Below are 17,807 nucleotides of genomic sequence, written 5' to 3'. Positions count from 1 at the left end.
GTAGTTTATTCATAAATATTTCTTCCCTTCCGTAGGTTTGTCCCCTGATGTTTCCTTGGGCGGCTCTCATTTGCATCCCCCGCCAGAACAATTTTAACAATGGGAGAAGAGGGGAAGCCTGCAGAAACATGCATAGTGCAGGGCAGAGGGTTACCGCTGGGTGTTAGAGACGTGGACAGCTTGGTGTCCCTCTGGCTTGCCAGTGATGTGCTGCCTAGGCTGGGTGCCCTCTAGAAGGCTGGGTTGGACAGCCAAGGTCTTGTGTTTTTTTCTGGAAGGGGAGTAGAGCTGTGCTCTACTGGGGGATTTTCCTGGCTTCCATTTCTCCCCACCCCTTCCTCCACACATCCTTTTCTGGGGGCATGGAGTGAGTTGTCTTGATAGAGACTTCCTGTGTTTACTTTCTGCCCACTCTTTAGATCATGAGTGACAAGTTTGTGACTTCCACAAGTGACCACTTTGTCGAGGGGCAGACGGTGGTTGCAAAGGTGACCACCGTGGACGAGGAGAAGCAGCGCATGCTGCTGTCGCTGCGGCTGTCGGACTGCCGTCTGGGGGACGTGGCCACCACCAGCCTCCTGCTCCTGAGCCAGTGCCTGGAAGAGCGGCAGGGTGTGCGCAGCCTCATGAGCAACCGAGGTGGGGGCACGGGGGTGGAGGCTGAGGGTCGGGCTGGGGGTGTGTCGTACGTTACGCCTGTCTGTTCCGATGAGTTGTTGGGCTCAAACAGTTTTGATAAACTTAAAAAAAAGATTATTTATTTGAGAGAGAGAGGCAGAGAGAGCACACGAGTGGGAGGGGCAGAGAGAGCGAATCTCAAGCAGGCTCCGTGCTCAGCTTGATCCCACAGGCCTGAGATCATGATCTGAGCCGAAATTGAGAGTCAGATGCTTAACCGACTGAGCCACCCAGGCGCCACCCCCCGCCCCCCTTTTTAATGGGCGTATAACCTGTATAAACTGCATAAGGCATTTAAGGTACAATTCAGTAAATGTTTATAAAATGAACACCCTTGTTTAACTAGTCCCCAGGTTCAGATAAAGATCATTACCAGCATCCCAGAGGTCCCCTTTGTGTTCCCTCCCAGACCAAAATCAAAATTTCCCTTAGTTCTGTGTCCTCAGGTTTGCATTTGTTGTGAATCCACTTAGCTCTTCACTGTTCTCTTATTCAACAAATATCTGGTGGATGATAGAATGGAGCAAGCACCTGCTAGAAGACTGTGAGGGGTTATTGTGTTGATTTCTGAAGTTTTGAACCACCAGGTAGGATTGTTGGAACCCTGATGGGATTTGGAAATAAGAAGCTTGAGAGGGTAGATTTCAAACCGAAGCAATGAAAATTCAAAAAGCAAAGGCAAGTGTGTGTTTGTGGTATTTGTTGGCTACTTTCATGAATTCTGGCCAGGGAGGATTAGCAAGAGGTGCAGGTGTCTCTCACTTCAATAGGAGTGTTCACGGTGTCACATATTTCTACCAAAAGTGATCTTCCCTTCACAATGCCCCAGCGCTCTGCTGTCCTCCATGGGGCAGCACATTGCCAAAGGAAAAGAACGGTGAGTATTGTTTCTGCTTGTTAATCCCCGTTTCCTTTGGGTCTCTGGCAGACTCTGTGTTGATCCAGACGTTGGCTGAGATGACCCCTGGGATGGTCCTTGACCTAGAGGTGCAGGAGGTGTTGGAGGATGGCTCTGTGGTGTTCAGTGAGGGCCCCGTGCCTGGCCTGGTCCTGAGGGCCAGCAGATATCATCGGGCAGGTGAGCACTTCTGTCTCGCCCCTCATGGTTCGTGGGGGAAATTCTTTGCCCATTTTTCCCTTTCGGATACAGAATTCCCAAATACGTAGTGTAGAGGACCTGATTCAGTAGAAAATTTTGGCATCCCTGTCTTGTATCGATGTAAATCAAGACAACTGACAGCATGCTAAAGAAGGTTTAAGTGTGAATCCTTCTGTTGTTATAATTGGGTAAATCTAGATTTTTGTATATCAGGTTGCATAAATTAAGGCACACCTGAACTTGAATTATGGGAGCTAGACTTTTCGTTTTCCTCGCCCATATCGTCCCAGGACGGATGTCCTCTTTTCCTTTTCTGTGCCCAAGGGCTTGCAGGGCTCTTGGAGAGACGCTTCCTTCCCTGTTCCATGAGGGTGACCATGCTGTGTTTGGTTCTGCACTGCAGGGCAAGAGGTGGAACCTGGGCAGAAAAAGAAGGTTATCATCTTAAATGTTGATATGTTGAAGTTGGAGGTACATGTTTCCCTTTGCCATGACTTGGTGAATAGAAAAGCTAAAAAGGTAAGCTGGCGACGACTTCCATTCCCATGGTTTCAAAGGCATTACCCACCTCTTCAGCCCCACACACTTTGCTTGGGGGTTTTAATGCAAATGCCTGTGGATGAGGTGATCGTCTGCCTGGATTGGTGTGGGTCGTTCCTATACCCCTTGTCTTGGTGTAGTTATTAATAGCACTGATTTGCACTCTGGTGCCGGTGATAAATTATGTGGTCCCCCTGTCTTCAGGGCTAGGTAGATAATGTAAATGAATGAAGTGGGCATGGTCAGCCCACAAAGGGGCAGAGACGAGTCAGTTCCATTTACTTATTGCCAGGTGGGAACATCAGCGTCCGATGTTGCTGAATCTGATCCCCCTGCCCCTTCATTTTTCCCTTCCTACTATCTTTTTTTTTTTTTTTTAACATACAATGTATTATTTGTTTCAGAGGTACAGGTCTGTGATTCATCGGTCTTACACAATTCACAGCGCTCACCGTAGCACATACCCTCCCCAGTGTCTATCACTCAGCCACCCCATCCCTCCCACCCCCCACCACTCCCAACAACCCTCAGTTTATTTCCTGAGATTAAGAATTCCTCATATCAGTGAGATCATATGATACTTGTCTTTCTCTGATTGATTTATTTCGCTTAGCATATTTCGGTTTTTTTGATGGCTGCATAATATTCCATTGTATGTATATACCACATCTTCTTTATCCGTTCATCTGTGGACATCTTGGCTCTTTGCATAGTTTGGCTATTGTGGACATTGCTGCCATAAACATTGGGGTGCACGTATCCTTTCGGATCACTACATTTATATCTTTGGGGTAAATACCCAGTAGTGCAATTGCTGGGTCGTAGGGTAGCTCTGCTGAATCTGATTTTTAAGAGAAGGCAGAATTTGATTTTTATTTGAAATAAATGTGGGAAATGTTGGAAACTGTTTTTTAAGACACATAACCCAAACATGTCTGTGCGTAGTTCTGACCTCCAGGCTGCTTATCCACATTCACTCCTGTACACTTTTGTGTGAGAGAAGAATGGGTTCAAGGGGAATCTCAACATTTGTAGTATTTTTCTCTGGATGATGTGTATATTTGGTCCTCATTTCAAGTACTTATTAAGGGGGCACCTGGGTGGCTCATTCAGTTAAGCATCCCAACTCTTGATCCCAGCTCAGGTCTCTATCTCAGGGTCGTGAGTTCAAGCCCCATGTTAGGCTCCACTTAAAAATAAATAAACAAACAAATTAATAAATAAATAAAGTACTTATTAAGCATCTAACTGTGTAGGGTATGGTGGAGAGAATTACATAGGTATAATTCCTCATGTCTGATTGCCTATAATTTTAAGACCTGGGAAAACAAAGAGAAATAGAAATAGTGTTAACCCCTCACTGAGTTTTCTAGCAGGTCCATATTCCATATGTCCAAGTGAAGCTGGTGCATATATAAGGGTATGAGCACAGGTTGGACTTTGAGGAAAGGTGGGCTAAATGCTTTGCATACATTGAGCTCTCAGTAATGACTCTGATGAGTGGTTGAACGGGTGAATAAATCAGGCGGGGCGCTGCAGAACTACAAGAGTCGGGGCTACCCGGCTATGCTCAGAATCACCTCAGTAACTTTAAAATTCTGATTTCGCTAGTTCTAGGATAGGATCCTAGGAATCTGAATTCAAAACAAAAGCTAAGTCCCAGGGCTTCTGATGTGGTGCCTTGAGTTTAGTCAGGTCACCTCAGTAACAGGAGGGGAAGCGGGGAAGCTAGGTGGAGGGAGTGAAGGCTAGTTTGTTACAACTCATACTAGCCCTGGGCCCCCTGGACTCAGGGGGCTTCCCCAGCCCTGCTCTGCCCAGTGGGTGATGACTGAGCACTTGTGCCCTGTAAGAAGTGGGGATGGTGGGTTTTCTGTTTTCCAGCTGAAGAAAGGCAGCGAGTACCAGGCGATTGTGCAACACTTGGAGGAATCCTTTGCTGTCGCCTCCTTGGTAGAGTCTGGCCACCTGGCAGCTTTCTCCCTGACCTCTCACCTCAATGACACCTTCCGCTTTGACTCAGAGAAGTTGCAGGTGGGACAGGGTGTCTCCCTAACCCTCAAGACCACAGAACCAGGAGTGACTGGTTTTCTTTTGGCTGTTGAGGGGCCAGCTGCTAAGAGGACTGTGAGACAGACCCGGAAGGACTCTGAGACAGTCGATGAGGACGAGGAAGCAGATCCAGCTCTGGTTGTGGGGGCTATAAAGAAGCACACCCTGTCCATTGGGGACATGGTCACGGGCACTGTCAAGTCCATTAAGCCCACCCATGTGGTTGTAACCCTGGAAGATGGCATCATTGGCTGTATTCACGCCTCCCACATTCTAGATGAAGTTCCAGAGGGCACATCTCCTACTGCCAAGCTGAAAGTTGGGAAGACAGTCACTGCCCGAGTGATTGGTGGTCGCGACATGAAGACGTTCAAGTATGGAGGCTTTGGGAGATGGGCTGGTTTTGAGGGGAGATTATTGTAATTGTGGGAGAAGGAATGGGCACTAAAGCAGGCTTGAAAAAGTTGTGCACGAATCAGATTTTCTTCTAATTAGCAGAAATGTTTACCGAAAGAATCCTTTTGTCTTTTTCCCCTTAAAAAAAAAAAAGGCATATGGTGTAGTGGTTAAGGGCATTAGTTTAAAGTGAAGAGAGACCTGGGTTTGCATTCCAGATTTGCCACTTAAAATTGGGTGACCATGACTTAAGTAGTTACTTAACTCTGAGTTTTATTTTCCTAATTTGTAAAATGGGAGTACGGGTGGTTAGTACCATTTTTGCAGACTTGAGAGAACATCTGGTACCCAATGTGCCTAGCAGGTTCCTGACATAGTTATTGCTCAGTATACATCAGAGGTTATTATAATCCATTCTCCACTACATACTGTACTCATCCTCCTTTTCTTTAAATCTACTTGCACTATTATTATTGTAGCAGAAATCCTTGCTGTAATAAGAAAAGCAAAATAATTCATAGTTTATAATTTGCATATTAATTTCAGTAACTGCTCTCTCTAGACCTCAGTTTCCTTACTTTCAGAGTGAAAGAGTTGGAGAATGTAGTCCGTAAGGAAAATACTACTCAGGGTTTAGTAAGACAATACTGAAAGGTCAGATGAGCCAGCTCCCCAACATTTACTGCAGAGAATGAGAGGAAGCCCTCAGGCCTGACACATCACCAGTGGGTGGGATGGCAGCAGAGCAGGTGGCTTTTAAGCCTGGTTTCCTGGGACTAGAGAGAGAGACTGATCTCCAGATTATGGTGGTACCAAGAATAAGAGAAATGATTTGACCTAATTTTTTTCTCCAGGTTTCTTCCAATAAGTCATCCCAGATTTATTCGAACCATTCCGGAGCTGAGTGTCCGGCCAAGGTGAGGGGAACCCCAGCAGCATGGTCTCATGGAAAGAGTGTGGGGCTTTGGAGTCAGGAACCTGAGTTCCAGCCTAGATTCTGCCAGTGTTGTGACTTATTTTGCCTCTGTCTGTCCCAGTTGTCTTATTTCTCTAGTAAGGATATTTGGCTCTGATAGGGCTAGTTAGAGAGATTATATGAAACTTAATGTAAAAGCTGTATTTAGGGTTTAAAAGGCTGGTTGCAGTTCTGTTTGTCAGCATGTAAAAAAAAAGGCGCATTTTTGCTCTCAATCCAATTTTCTAGAACTCAGTAATTCCAAAAATAAACAACATGTAGCCAAGAATACCCATTCTTTGAGTGTAGAGACTACTCCTTGTTGACTGGAATTTTAGCTCATGTTCTAGTGGATTTTATAGAGGGGTGTTCAGTGAGGGATTCTGTGTGGAGGAAAACTAGTTTCATTTAATGTTGGATCCAGTTTGTCTGGGATCATTTTTTTTTTCAGAGGATCTGAAGCATTTTGATCCATGGGCCTATTTCTGCTTCCTCCTTTAAAAAACCAGCCTCTTGAAGTTAATAGGTCATCAATGAATGAAGCTAGATACACATGACCGAGAGAATGGCTCTTCAGAGTCAGCCGTGGGGTCCATCCAGGGTGTAAGTCTCAAGTGCAGAGGGATATAATGGAAGGGCCTCTGAAGTAACTTTTAGGGGGTAAGGTTTTTTTGTTTGCTTGTTTTCAATTATAGTTGATATACAATGTTACATCAATTTCAGGTGTACAGCATAGTGATTGGACAAATCTATACTTTATGCTGTGCTCACCACAGTGTGGCGACCATCTGTCATAAATGCTCGTATCGTACCATTTACTATATCTCCTGTGCTGTACCTCTCATCCCTGTGACTTATTAATTCCATAACTGGAAGGTTATATCTCCCACTCCCCTTCACCCATTTTGCCCATCTTGCCACCCACTTCCTCTCTGGCAGCCATCAGTTCTCTGCATTTATGGGTCTATTTCTGCTTTTTTTGTTTATTCGTTTTGTTTTTTAGATTCCACATATAAGTGAAATCATGTGGTATTTGTCTTTCTCTTGTTGAGTGTAATACTCTCTAGATCCTTCCATGTTCTCACAAATGGCAAGATCTCATTCCTTTTTATGGCTGAGTAGTATTACATCAGGGAGTAAGGTTTGGTCATTGTCCTGAAGGTATCAGAATAGAAGAGGAATATTTCTGGGAAGGCTTGGGTCTGAGATAGGCATATATTCCTGGAATATTGAGTTCGAGATGCTAACCACATTCTTGGAACTTCAGAGTAAGCCCTTTAGTTCCAGAATAATGAGATTTGGTGGATGCACACATTCCTATTTGTTTACTGTGTGGTTTCCTTAGTTTTGTAGATTTTGATCATGTCCCCCTCCAGTCTTTGTAGTGAAAACAGAGAGAGCACCGTATTAGTTGTTTGAGTCCGCCAGATCTTCACCTGAGGTGTGATGCCTTGTTTAATTAAGAGTTGGGGGTCAAGTAGTTTATTCAAGCTAAGGGTAGATACGTTCAGTTAACGAGGGTTGGTTCTTCTGAGTCCTCCCTTCTTGGCCTGCAGATGGCTGTCTTAGGGTGTCTTCATGTGGTGTTCTCTGTGTATATCTGTGTTCTAATCTCTTCCCTTTTTTTGCTTTTTTGTTTTATTGTGGTAAAAATACAAAACATAAATTTACCCTCTTAACAGTTTTTAAGTAGGCATCACAGTGTTAACTGTGTGCACATTATTGTAGTACAGATCTCCAGAACTTTTTCATCTTGCATGGCTGAAACTCTTTACCCATAGAACAACTCTCCATTTCTTCCTACCCCCCACCTCTGGCAACCACCATTCTACTTTCTGTTTCTTTACTGTTTCTTTTTCTGTTTGATTACTTTAGATAACTCGTGTAAATGGAGTCATGGACAGTCCTTCTGACTGGCTAACTTCACTCAGCACAACATTCTGAAGGTTCATCCACATAGTAGCATGTAGCAGGATTTTCCTTCTTTTTAAAGGCTGAATGATATTCCATGTATGTATAGACCACATTTTCTTCATCCATCCATGAACAGACATTTAGGTTGCTTCCACATCTTCTTGGCTATTGTGAATAACACTGCAGTCAACATGGGCGTACAAATATCTCTTTGAGATTCTATTTTCAGTTCTTTTGGATATATACCCAGAGGTGAGAGTGTTGGATAGTATGGTGGTTTTTAATTTTTTGAGGAACGTCCATACTGTTTTCCATAGTGGCTATACCATCCTATAGTTCTGCCAACAGTGTGCAAGGAAGGGTTCCCTTTTTTCCACATATCCGCCAACGCTTGTATTGTGTGTTTGTTAATGGCCATCCTTAGAGCTGTGAGGTGAGATATCTCACTGTGGTGTTGATGTATATTTTCCTGATGGTTAGTGATGTGAAGCACCTTGTCCTATGCTTATTGGTCATTTTTTTTTTTTTAAGAGAGTGGGGAGGGGTAGAGAGAGGGAGAGAGAGAATCTTTTTTTTTTTTTAAAGATTTTGTTTATTTGACAGAGAGACAGCGAGAGAGGGAACACAAGCAGGGGGAGTGGAAGTGGGAGAGGGAGAAGCAGGCTTAGGCGCCCCGAGAGAGAGAATCTTAAGCATGCTCTATGCCCAGCACCAGACCCCGACTCAGGGCTCGATCTCATGACCTTGAGATCATGACCTGAGCCAAAATCAAGAGTCAGACGCTTTTTTTTTTTTTTTAATTTTTTATTTGACAGAGAGCACAAGCAGGGGGAACAGCAGGCAGAGGGAGAGGGAGAAGCAGGCTCCCCGCTCAGCAGGGAGCCCGATGTGGGACTTGATTCCAGGACCCCGGGATCATGACCCGAGCCGCAGGCAGACACCCAACCGTTTGAGCCACCCAGGCGCCCCAACAGTCAGACGCGTAACTGGCTGAGCCACCCAGGCTCTCTGCTTGTTGGTCATTTTTATATGTTCTTTGGATAAATGTCTCTTCAAGTCCTGGTTTTTAATTGGGTTTTGTTGTTGTGTTATAGGCTAACCCTAATAATAATAATGACAATAATAATAATCCATAACTGGATAATGGCCCACCCTAACATTCTCATTTTAAGTTAATCACCCGTTTAAATTCCCGATCTCAAATGCGGTCACATTCTGAGATACTGAGGGTTAGCCTGTCAACATATAAACTTGGAGGTGGGGGAGGGCACAGTTTAGCCTGTAACAGAGGCATTCCAATGTCAGCTATTGAGTGAATAAGCTTTTTTTATACCACTGTATAAGCATTATAGATACTGTGTATAAATTATCTATTTCAGTGCCAGGCACATAGATGTTCTGTGTGTGTGTGTGTGTGTCTTAAGAAATAACATTTTACAGATGTTCCCTTCCCTAGGCTTCTCTCTCCACCCTCAGAGGATGAATTATTCATTTGATACATATCCAGCTCTTTCATACTTCACTTGTATATACATACATATATATTTATATACACACATGTATGTCTACAAAATTATTTTATGTGGTTTTCAAACTTTACATAAATGGCATGCTGTACTTAATATTTTGCAACTTGTTTTTTTCACTCAAAATTTTGTTTTTGAGATCTGCTTTTGTGCCTGTAGTTAAAACAGTAATTCATCTTAATGAATGTGCCCAACTCTATATGTTCTCCAGCTGATGGAGGACGTTTAAGGTTGTTTCTAGTTTTTCTCTTTTATAAATAATGCCACAGTGAACATCTTTGAACTTGTTCCACTGTGCTTCTGGATTTCTCTAGGGTGGAATTACTGGGTTGTAAGGTACATGCATTTTTAACTTTACTCGTATATGAAGGTTTCCATTTTTCTATATTCACCAGTGCTTGCTATTATATGTGACAGTTTACCAGCATTACTTGCACCATTTTATTGTTGAGTTTGGTTTTGTTTTAGAAATTACTTTAATTGGTAAGCTGGGCTGGGAGTTCTGTGATTTCTTTGAAGTGCTTTGTGGTAACCACAAACCACATCCCCTTGTTGCTTTTGTGAGCAGGAAAAGAAAGTAATAATGGCAAGGTATCATAGGGGACAGGGCCCTGACTTCAACTCCTGGTTCAATAGCATAAAATGAGTTTAATAATATCTACCCTGCCTCATTCACATGTGATTGTTGTCACATTCATTGAGAGACGATTTGGGAAAGTTCTGCAAACTGTAAAGCAATAGCTAAAGTATTACGAAAGAAGTAAAACAATTTTGTTTCCTAAATTTGTAAAGATTGTAAGCTACCTACCTACTTTATAGCTTGTTCATACCTAGGTGAATGAAAAGGAAGAGATTAGCTCTCATGTAGGTATTATGAACATTCCCCTTGGGGGAGAGAAATGGGCGTGTGGGAGGTGTGCATGAACGAGGGGTGTACAGTCAGTCCATGGCCACGTGGGGGAGACGGTTTCAAGCTAGAAGCCTTATGCAGAAGTTGGCATACTCTTTGCATTGCTTTTCTGCGAACAGTGAGCTGGAGAAGGATGGCCGCACTGCTCTCAACACTCACTCTGTTAGCCCCTTGGAGAAGATTAAACAGTACCAGGCTGGACAGACTTTGATTTGCTTCTTGAAGAAGGTGAGTAGTGCACACCCTGCAGTGTGATGCCATCCTTCTTTCAGAAAAAAGGGGAGCAGCTGGAGACAAAGGCCATTAGCACTAAGCATTTGAGTCTGTTTGCTACTGTGCTGGTTTGTGGGAGACCAGAAGCCTAATTGAGGAGCTAAAATTATGGCTCACGAAACAATTAGCAAGCAACTCACAGTTCAACATGTTTATAGATTAATTATACGAAAGGGAAAGGAAAATAGAGAGCAAGATTTAAAGTAAATGTGCTATTGGATTCTGGATTCTTGTCTTTTTTTTTTGATTATTTATTTATTTATTTGACAGAGATAGCGAGAGCAGGAGCACAAGCAGGGGGAGTGGGAGAGGGAGAAGCAGGCTTCCCGCCGAGCAGGGAGCCGGACACGAGGCTCGATCCCAGGACCCTGGCTGGGATCATGACCCGAGCCGAAGGCAGACGCTTAACGACTGAGCCACCCAGGCGCCCCTGGATTCTTGTCTTTCATAAAGTTCAGGTGCAATGCAGAGCAATACATACCTGGGTGCCAGATTATGTGTTCTAGCCCCAAGTGGAACAGGCATTCAAGAAAGGGAAGAGATCAGTAAAAACTACCGTTTGGAATATATCAGAGAGAAAGTTGGATTGGGCTTGACCTTGAGGGCTAGCTCCTCTTCACTGCTGCCAGATTGTTCTTCCATAAGCATTTGGCTGAGCTTGTCACTGATGCCCTTTAGTTACCTGTTGTCTCTTGGTGGGGTTCATAAGCCCCCGGTGCCGTAGGATGGTATTTAAGGCTCTTCATAATCTGACCTCATACACCTTGTGTACCAGTCAGCCTGAAAACCTCCTCTTTTTCCCTTTTTTATTTCTGTGCTCAGAGTACCCTCTATTCCTACAACCCTTTAAGTCCCAGCACAGATATTCCCCCCACTCCATATTCCTAATTCTCCTATATATTCCCATAGCATATTGTATTTCTACTGCCCTGGTTATTTGCGTACTTGTTTGACTTACTCTTTGTAGACTGTAATCTTGAAGGTAGGGTTTGGCTTTTATTTATCACTAGGATGCCACGTACATAGTGGCTGCTTGATAAATGTTTTGTTGGATTCACTTTGAAAACTAGGGCTCTGTGTTTAGTTTAGGGCAGGACACTGTAAACAGTGAAGGATCAAAATCTAAATTGATTTAGAAATCAGATGTTGAGCCCTGGAGATAATTAACCATCATTGGGCAGAGCTGAGCTTGGAGGAGTCTGCAGAGGTCAGTGGGATTGTTCTTGCTCCTTGAGGACGCCTCTGAGGTCATTTCTGCCTCCTGATCAGCTGAGGCACCGGGAGGGGTGCATGGTTGGCTAGCTCAGCAAAGGCTCCGAGCTAGACTCTGAGTGAAGTCTGTGAGAAGTGGAGATTGGGCAGGGGCAGTGCGATGTAGGGGCTGGATTCCTGTCCCTTGGAAAAATGTAGGATTAGGGCCTCTTCAACCCTGTGATTTTTAGGAAAGTCTTCTGTTTTAATGAAGGGAAAAGGAGATGTTTATATCCATCCCATTCCATTTCTCCTCCTATTTTTTTTCTCCAGTACAACGTGGTTAAGAAATGGCTTGAGGTGGAGATTGCTCCAGACATCCGGGGCAGGATTCCCTTGTTGCTCACTTCTCTCAGCTTCAAGGTCAGTGTGCTTGAGATCCCTGGAGAGAAGATCTCTGAACTCAGAGTCTGAAATCAGTGTCTGGTGTGTTTGCAGTGGGTACAAGAGAACCATGTACTTATTCAGGGATTAGTTTGGGACATACTTGGTATAGAGACTTAAATGCCAGTTTTGGGTAAATGCCAGACCTTTCTTCAAACGTTAAAGGAATTTTCTTGTCCTTCCAGGTTCTGAAACATCCAGATAAGAAGTTCCGGATTGGCCAGGCCCTGAAGGCTACTGTGGTTGGCCCAGATTCTTCCAAGGCCTTCTTGTGTCTCTCACTTATAGGTGTGGTGAAGAAATGCTGCCTGGTCAGGGAAGGGAGAGGGTAGAAAGGAGCAGGAAAGAGTCATCAGGTAGTGCCCAGGTTCAGGGATGCCTCAGGTATTGGAGTCCTCAGAAAGCCTAGTGTGGTTTGTGCCTTCCGGGACCATTTCTTCTTTTGGGGCTTTGTTCTCTGGCTTGTGTCACTCTGCTACTGTCTGAGCCGCCTTCTCTGACACAGTTGGTTTTCTCAAGTCTCTCAGAAGGGGTGTCCATCACATGGCCCTGAGATTTCCTGACTACATGGCATGGTAACATGGGTGTTCATGATCATTCTGCTCCCCTCAACCTGGGCATCCCCAAGTTTGGGCAGCCTCTGACTCCCCAGCCCGTGCTTGGCCAGTGTTCCAGCTTCTTTCTTCATTTGCCCTTCCCTGAATCAGGTTCATTCTCCTGCCTACCAGGTCCTCACAAGCTTGAGAAGGGGGAAGTGGCCATGGGCCGAGTGGTGAAGGTGACTCCTAAGGAGGGGCTGACTGTCTCCTTCCCCTTTGGGAAGATCGGAAGAGTCAGCGTATTTCACGTGAGTGACTCCTACACAGAGACGCCCCTGGAAGACTTCATCCCCCAGAAGGTTGTCAGGTAGGCCTAGTTGGTTTGTTTTGTTCCTCTTCAGCTCTACGTGGGTAGATTTCTTTTTTAAAAAAAATATATGTCATATGTGATTTTGTACCAGAAAAAAATTGTATGAAAAAAAGAAAAGTTCTGTTGCTCCTCTCTTTCTCCACCACTTTTCACCATTATATACCTTGGTTTCTATCTTTCAAGACTTTTATACACATGGAGGTATAATGTTTTTAATGTAATAATAGAATTTCATTTTATATATCCTGCAGCTTGCTTTTTTTCTCATAGCAGTTTATCATGGACTTTTTTTTTTCCTGGGCTAGTATATCTAAATCTACCTTGTTCTTTTACCTTATTTTTAACATTTTTTTTTGGTGTTCCGTTATTTTTTTTTTGTCATTATCTAAAAGCTCTGTTGATGGACAATAATAATGAAGTGAATATCCTTGTGCATGTGTTTGGACACGAGTGCAAGTGTATCCGTGAAATATATTCCCAGAACTAAAAGTGATGGGCCAAACGACATCACACATTTTGCCAAAGTGTCCTCCAAAATGATCGTGCCGATTTATGTTCCTGTCATAAATATGACTGTTTCTCACACCCCTGCCAACAGTGGGTATTCTTAATTTTTAATCTAAGCTATTAAATAGGCAAAAATTGATCTCTCATTTTATTGTATTTTTAAAGATTTTATTTATTTGAGAGAGAGAGAATGAGAGAGAGAGAGAGCATGAGAGGGGGGAGGGCCAGAGGGAGAAGCAGACTCCCCGCCGAGCAGGGAGCCCGATGCGGGACTCAAGCCCAGGACCCCGGGATCGTGATCTGAGCCGAAGGCAGTTGCTTAACTGACTGAGCCACCCAGGCGCCCCTGATCTCTCATTTTAATTTGCATTTCTCTTACTGGTCATTTTCCCTCTTTATTGGCTGTTTACATTTGTTCTGTGCTTTGCTTGCTCATTTTTCTACTGAACCATTCATCTTTTTAATTAAAAAAAAATTGATCTATAGGTGATTTCTGCAAAAAGAGACCTTTGCAGTTGGGGGGGGTGTTATGAACTATTTTATATGCACTAAAATGAGCCTGGTTCAGAGTTTTGTTTTTGTTTTTGACTTTTAAAGATGATTTATCTTAGAGGGAGCATGAGTGGGGGGAGGGGCAGAGGGAGAGAAGGAGACTCCCTGCTGAGTGCAGAGCCTGACATCACAACGTGAGCTGAAACCAGCTGAGCCACCCATGTGCCCCTGGTTCAGAGTTTTAAAGTCATTTTCTAGGGTGAATAAATTAGCATTGAAGAGGCAGGCTTCAGCCTGATACCGTGCAGACGTCTGAGAATCCAGGTTGGCTGAGAATCCAGGTTGGCTAACAGTAGAGTGGGAAGCCTTGAGGAGACAGGCAGGAAAGTTGTAATGCTCTTTCCCACCTCAGGTGTCCCAGCCACCAGCACCTGCCTAATAAATTCACAACCACTTATCAGAGCTAAACAGCACAGAGATATCCAGGGCCTGGGAGAAGAAAAGGAACACATCTGAGAAATCCAGGATTATCTCTGCTTTGTCTCTTGAGCCTTAAAAATGTGGTTGTGGCTTTTAGCAAAATTTTTATTTTATTTATTTAATTTTTTTTTTTAAAGATTTTATTTATTTATCTGACAGAGAGAGAGAGTGTGTGCAGGCAGAGGGAGAGGGAGAAGCAGGCTCCTGACAGAGCAGGGAGCCCGATGCGGGGCTCGATCCCAGGACCCTGGGATCATGACCTGAGCCGAAGGCAGATGCTTAACAACTGAGCCACCCAGTCGCCCCTATTTTGTTTTTTAAAGATTTTATTTATTTGACAGAGAGAGAGAGAGAGAGAGAGAGCGCGCATGCACACAAGCAGGGGGAGTGGCAGGCAGAGGGAGAAGCAGATTCCCCACTGAGCATGGAGCCCAATGCGGGACTTGATCCCAGGACCCTAGGATCATGACCTGAGCTGAAGGCAGATGTTTAACCGACTAAGCCACCCAGGCACCCCAAAATATTTATTTTAAATATATTTTATTGTAGCCATATCTGTGAGTCGTATTCAGTTGTGATACCTATCTAATATGGATAATAAATTAATTGCCTAAAAGTAGATGATCCCTAAGGTCCTTCCTGCTTTAGGGGCAGGTGCCTGTCGTGGGAAAAATTTGGGATATTGCTGAGATTCTTTCCACTGCTAAGATTCTATACTTTGAAATTGTGACTTTGGGTTGCTAAGTGCTGGTTTTGATGAAAAAAGTTTGGAAACCTAACCAAAGAGTAAACCCTGCTTTCCCTCCTGGAAGCCTCCCCTGCTCAGGCCTCAATGATCTGTTTCCTCTGATCTGCTGCCGTGAGCCTGCGCTAGGACCTAGGTCATTCCCTGGTCACAGTTTCCGGTGGTTAGTGGCTGAGTTTGCACACTGCTGGGATCTGACATTAGGCTGGTGTCATCTCTGAGTACCCATGTGGCTCTGTGTGTCTTCCCGAGGAATCCATGTCTCCTTTCATTTTCTTCTTCCAATACCTTTCTTGGTTAAGAATAGGTAGTGACAGGCAAGTAAACTGAGGCCCAGAGAGGTGACTTGTCCAGAGTCCCTCAGCACATTCTCAACAGAATGAAGAAGAGAGCCCAGGTGTCCTGTCCCCTCACTCTTGTTGGTCAGCCTTATGGGGAGGAAGCTGAGGCCCTCTGCTGTCTCCTGGGATGCTGAAAAGTCAGCATCTCCTTTTCTTGCTCTCATTCCAGGTGTTACGTCCTGTCTACTACAGGCCACGTATTGACTCTGTCACTGCGATCGTCCAGGTGAGAGTCTGTGGTGGGGACAAGAAGGGCACGGAGGAGAGGCTCCGTGGACCTGACACAGAACTTTGGGCTTCCCACCTTTCTTCTCTGCTTGTGCACTTTCTACCCTCCTCCGTCTTTGTCCAGAAAAGCTGCAGGCATTCACATTGCTAGAAGAACCTGTCTGCTCAAACTCTTGTTGCCCAGGGCAAGGTTCAGACATCTGCATGTGGTGTTCAAGATGGCCATGCAGTGACCCTGGTGAGGGAAGATGGTCCAACCCCTAGGGTTCCGTAGTTCATGGCATGTGTCATGAAGTAATTGGCCTGAAGTTAGCCTGTTCCATGGTTAGAAATGGATGTTTTTGAGGCCAAGTCCTGACAGGACTTCAGGAAAGAGTAGGTCTGGGCTCTGAAGGTTATATTCTACGGACGGGTCCAGAGTTGTATCCTTACATGTAGAGTTTGATTATCACAAATGAGTCACGGGTGAGAGTGGGAAAGGAGGGTTGGGGTACATGTACATAAGCCTTTTATTCCTTTAGGACAAACCCGGAGACGAAGAGCAAAATTACCGATCCTGAGATTAACTCCATCCAGGACATTCAGGAAGGGCAACTTCTGAGGGGCTATGTGAAGTCTGTCCAGCCGCATGGCGTGCTCTTTGGGTGAGTGAAGTGGTGCTTGGTGGGCCAGACGTGAGGGCCCCCCACGCCAGGCCTGTTCTGGTCCTCAGGTCTGTGGCTTTCCTCAGTCACCTTCTCCAAAGAGGATATGAAGGAAAGGGAGTCTGAGTTCGCACCAGTTTTTTAAAATTCTGAGATGTTTTATACTTTAAAAAAAGTTTTGAATTATTCTTATTGGTGTTTTGGACAAAGAGCATGGCATATCCAATTTCAATTTTAAATACATTTGGATTTTCTTTGATTTAGTGTTTAATGGTGATTCATAAATGTTCTGTGAAATCACGTAACATTCACAGCCAGCAGGCGGCACGGCCTTCTCTGCCACGGCTTCGTTGTTTTCATCTTCCCCAGCCATTGCGACTGATGCGTTGCGGTGCTCTGGTGTGGGGCGGGAGACGCCCTTCAGTCAGGTCTTCATGATGCCTGATAATTGTTTCTAGTTTACAAAGCTTTCTTTAACCTTTTGAGTGCCGGGAATTTCTGTCTGTCCTAAATCCTTGTCACAACTTGGGTCCCTGGGAAAGTGGAGGCGCTAGGCTAGGCTGGGACTCTGTTGTTGTATTTATGACCACAGGACCCTTGTCTCTCTCCTGTCAGCCTTGGCCCCTCCGTTGTGGGTTTGGCCCAATATCTGCATGTCTCCCAGTACAGTCCATCCAAGAAAGCCCTTTACAACAGATACCTCCCAGAAGGGAAGCTGCTCACAGCCAAGGTCCTGAGGTAGGTGTCCCCCCTGCCCTGCACCCCCTCTTTTCCCTGGGAGCACTGGGAGGAGATTCAGAGGTAAACTAGACATAACGGCTTGGGTGGTGTTGGTGCAGTGTTCAGATGAACAAAGCGCCTTTGTCTGGAGCCTTCTACCTCAGTCCCAGCCTCTGCTCCTAAAAGCTGATGTGGAGACTTTTCTGTGCATAGGTACTTGTTGGGGACAGAGTAGGGGGACATTGCAGCTGCCCCCTGTATTTTACTATTCAGCGTGGTAAAATGTGCAGGTTGTTCTGAAGGATACTGAATGGATTGCAAGGCAGGGGGTGCCGGGCCCAGAAAACTGGGCTGATCAGGAGAGGAAGGCCTGGGCTGTTTGCTGTGCTTGTTGTCCTCATTGTTCTCCCTCCCTGTTGTAGCCTGAACCGCCAAAAGAACCTGGTAGAGCTGTCGTTCCTCCCCGGTGACACCGGGAAGCCGGACGTGTTTCCTGCCTCCCTAGGGTTGCCGCTTCTAAAGCAAGAGGAGAGGGAAGTGGAGGCAGAAGAGAAAGAGTGCAAAGGAGAAGAAGAGAAGGAGAAGAAGAATCAGAAAAGGAAAGGGAAGAGGAACCAGGAGGGGCAGGAGGAGGTGCAGCTGCCTGGCAAGGAGAAGAGTGAGCCCCAGAAACCGCAAGCAAAGAAGCAGGGCAAGCGGCGGCGCCGGGAGTCTGCAAGCGAACAGGTACGTCCCTTGGGGAGGATGGCCTCCCTCGCCTGAA

General features: G+C 45.0%; 1 protein-coding gene across 2 annotated transcripts in view; it reads left to right on the top strand.

Annotated features, from left to right (window-relative positions):
• Positions 1-17,807, top strand: part of PDCD11 (programmed cell death 11) — a 46,739-nt gene that overhangs the window by 22,648 nt on the left and 6,284 nt on the right. For both annotated transcript variants that reach the window (XM_078077155.1, XM_078077154.1), the window contains exons 17-29: positions 420-639; positions 1,607-1,756; positions 2,181-2,296; positions 4,202-4,743; positions 5,620-5,682; positions 10,190-10,298; positions 11,868-11,957; positions 12,164-12,266; positions 12,707-12,884; positions 15,622-15,678; positions 16,202-16,324; positions 16,940-17,062; positions 17,467-17,770. In XM_078077155.1, the coding sequence (XP_077933281.1) occupies positions 420-639; positions 1,607-1,756; positions 2,181-2,296; positions 4,202-4,743; positions 5,620-5,682; positions 10,190-10,298; positions 11,868-11,957; positions 12,164-12,266; positions 12,707-12,884; positions 15,622-15,678; positions 16,202-16,324; positions 16,940-17,062; positions 17,467-17,770 (2,178 nt within the window). The remainder of the gene's footprint in view (positions 1-419; positions 640-1,606; positions 1,757-2,180; positions 2,297-4,201; positions 4,744-5,619; positions 5,683-10,189; positions 10,299-11,867; positions 11,958-12,163; positions 12,267-12,706; positions 12,885-15,621; positions 15,679-16,201; positions 16,325-16,939; positions 17,063-17,466; positions 17,771-17,807) is intronic.

This window comes from Halichoerus grypus, chromosome 7 (genome assembly GCF_964656455.1).
Source record: "Halichoerus grypus chromosome 7, mHalGry1.hap1.1, whole genome shotgun sequence".
Taxonomy (NCBI): domain Eukaryota; kingdom Metazoa; phylum Chordata; class Mammalia; order Carnivora; family Phocidae; genus Halichoerus; species Halichoerus grypus.
The sequence above is the reverse complement of the archived record's forward strand: the minus strand, read 5'-3'. Positions and strand labels throughout refer to the sequence as shown.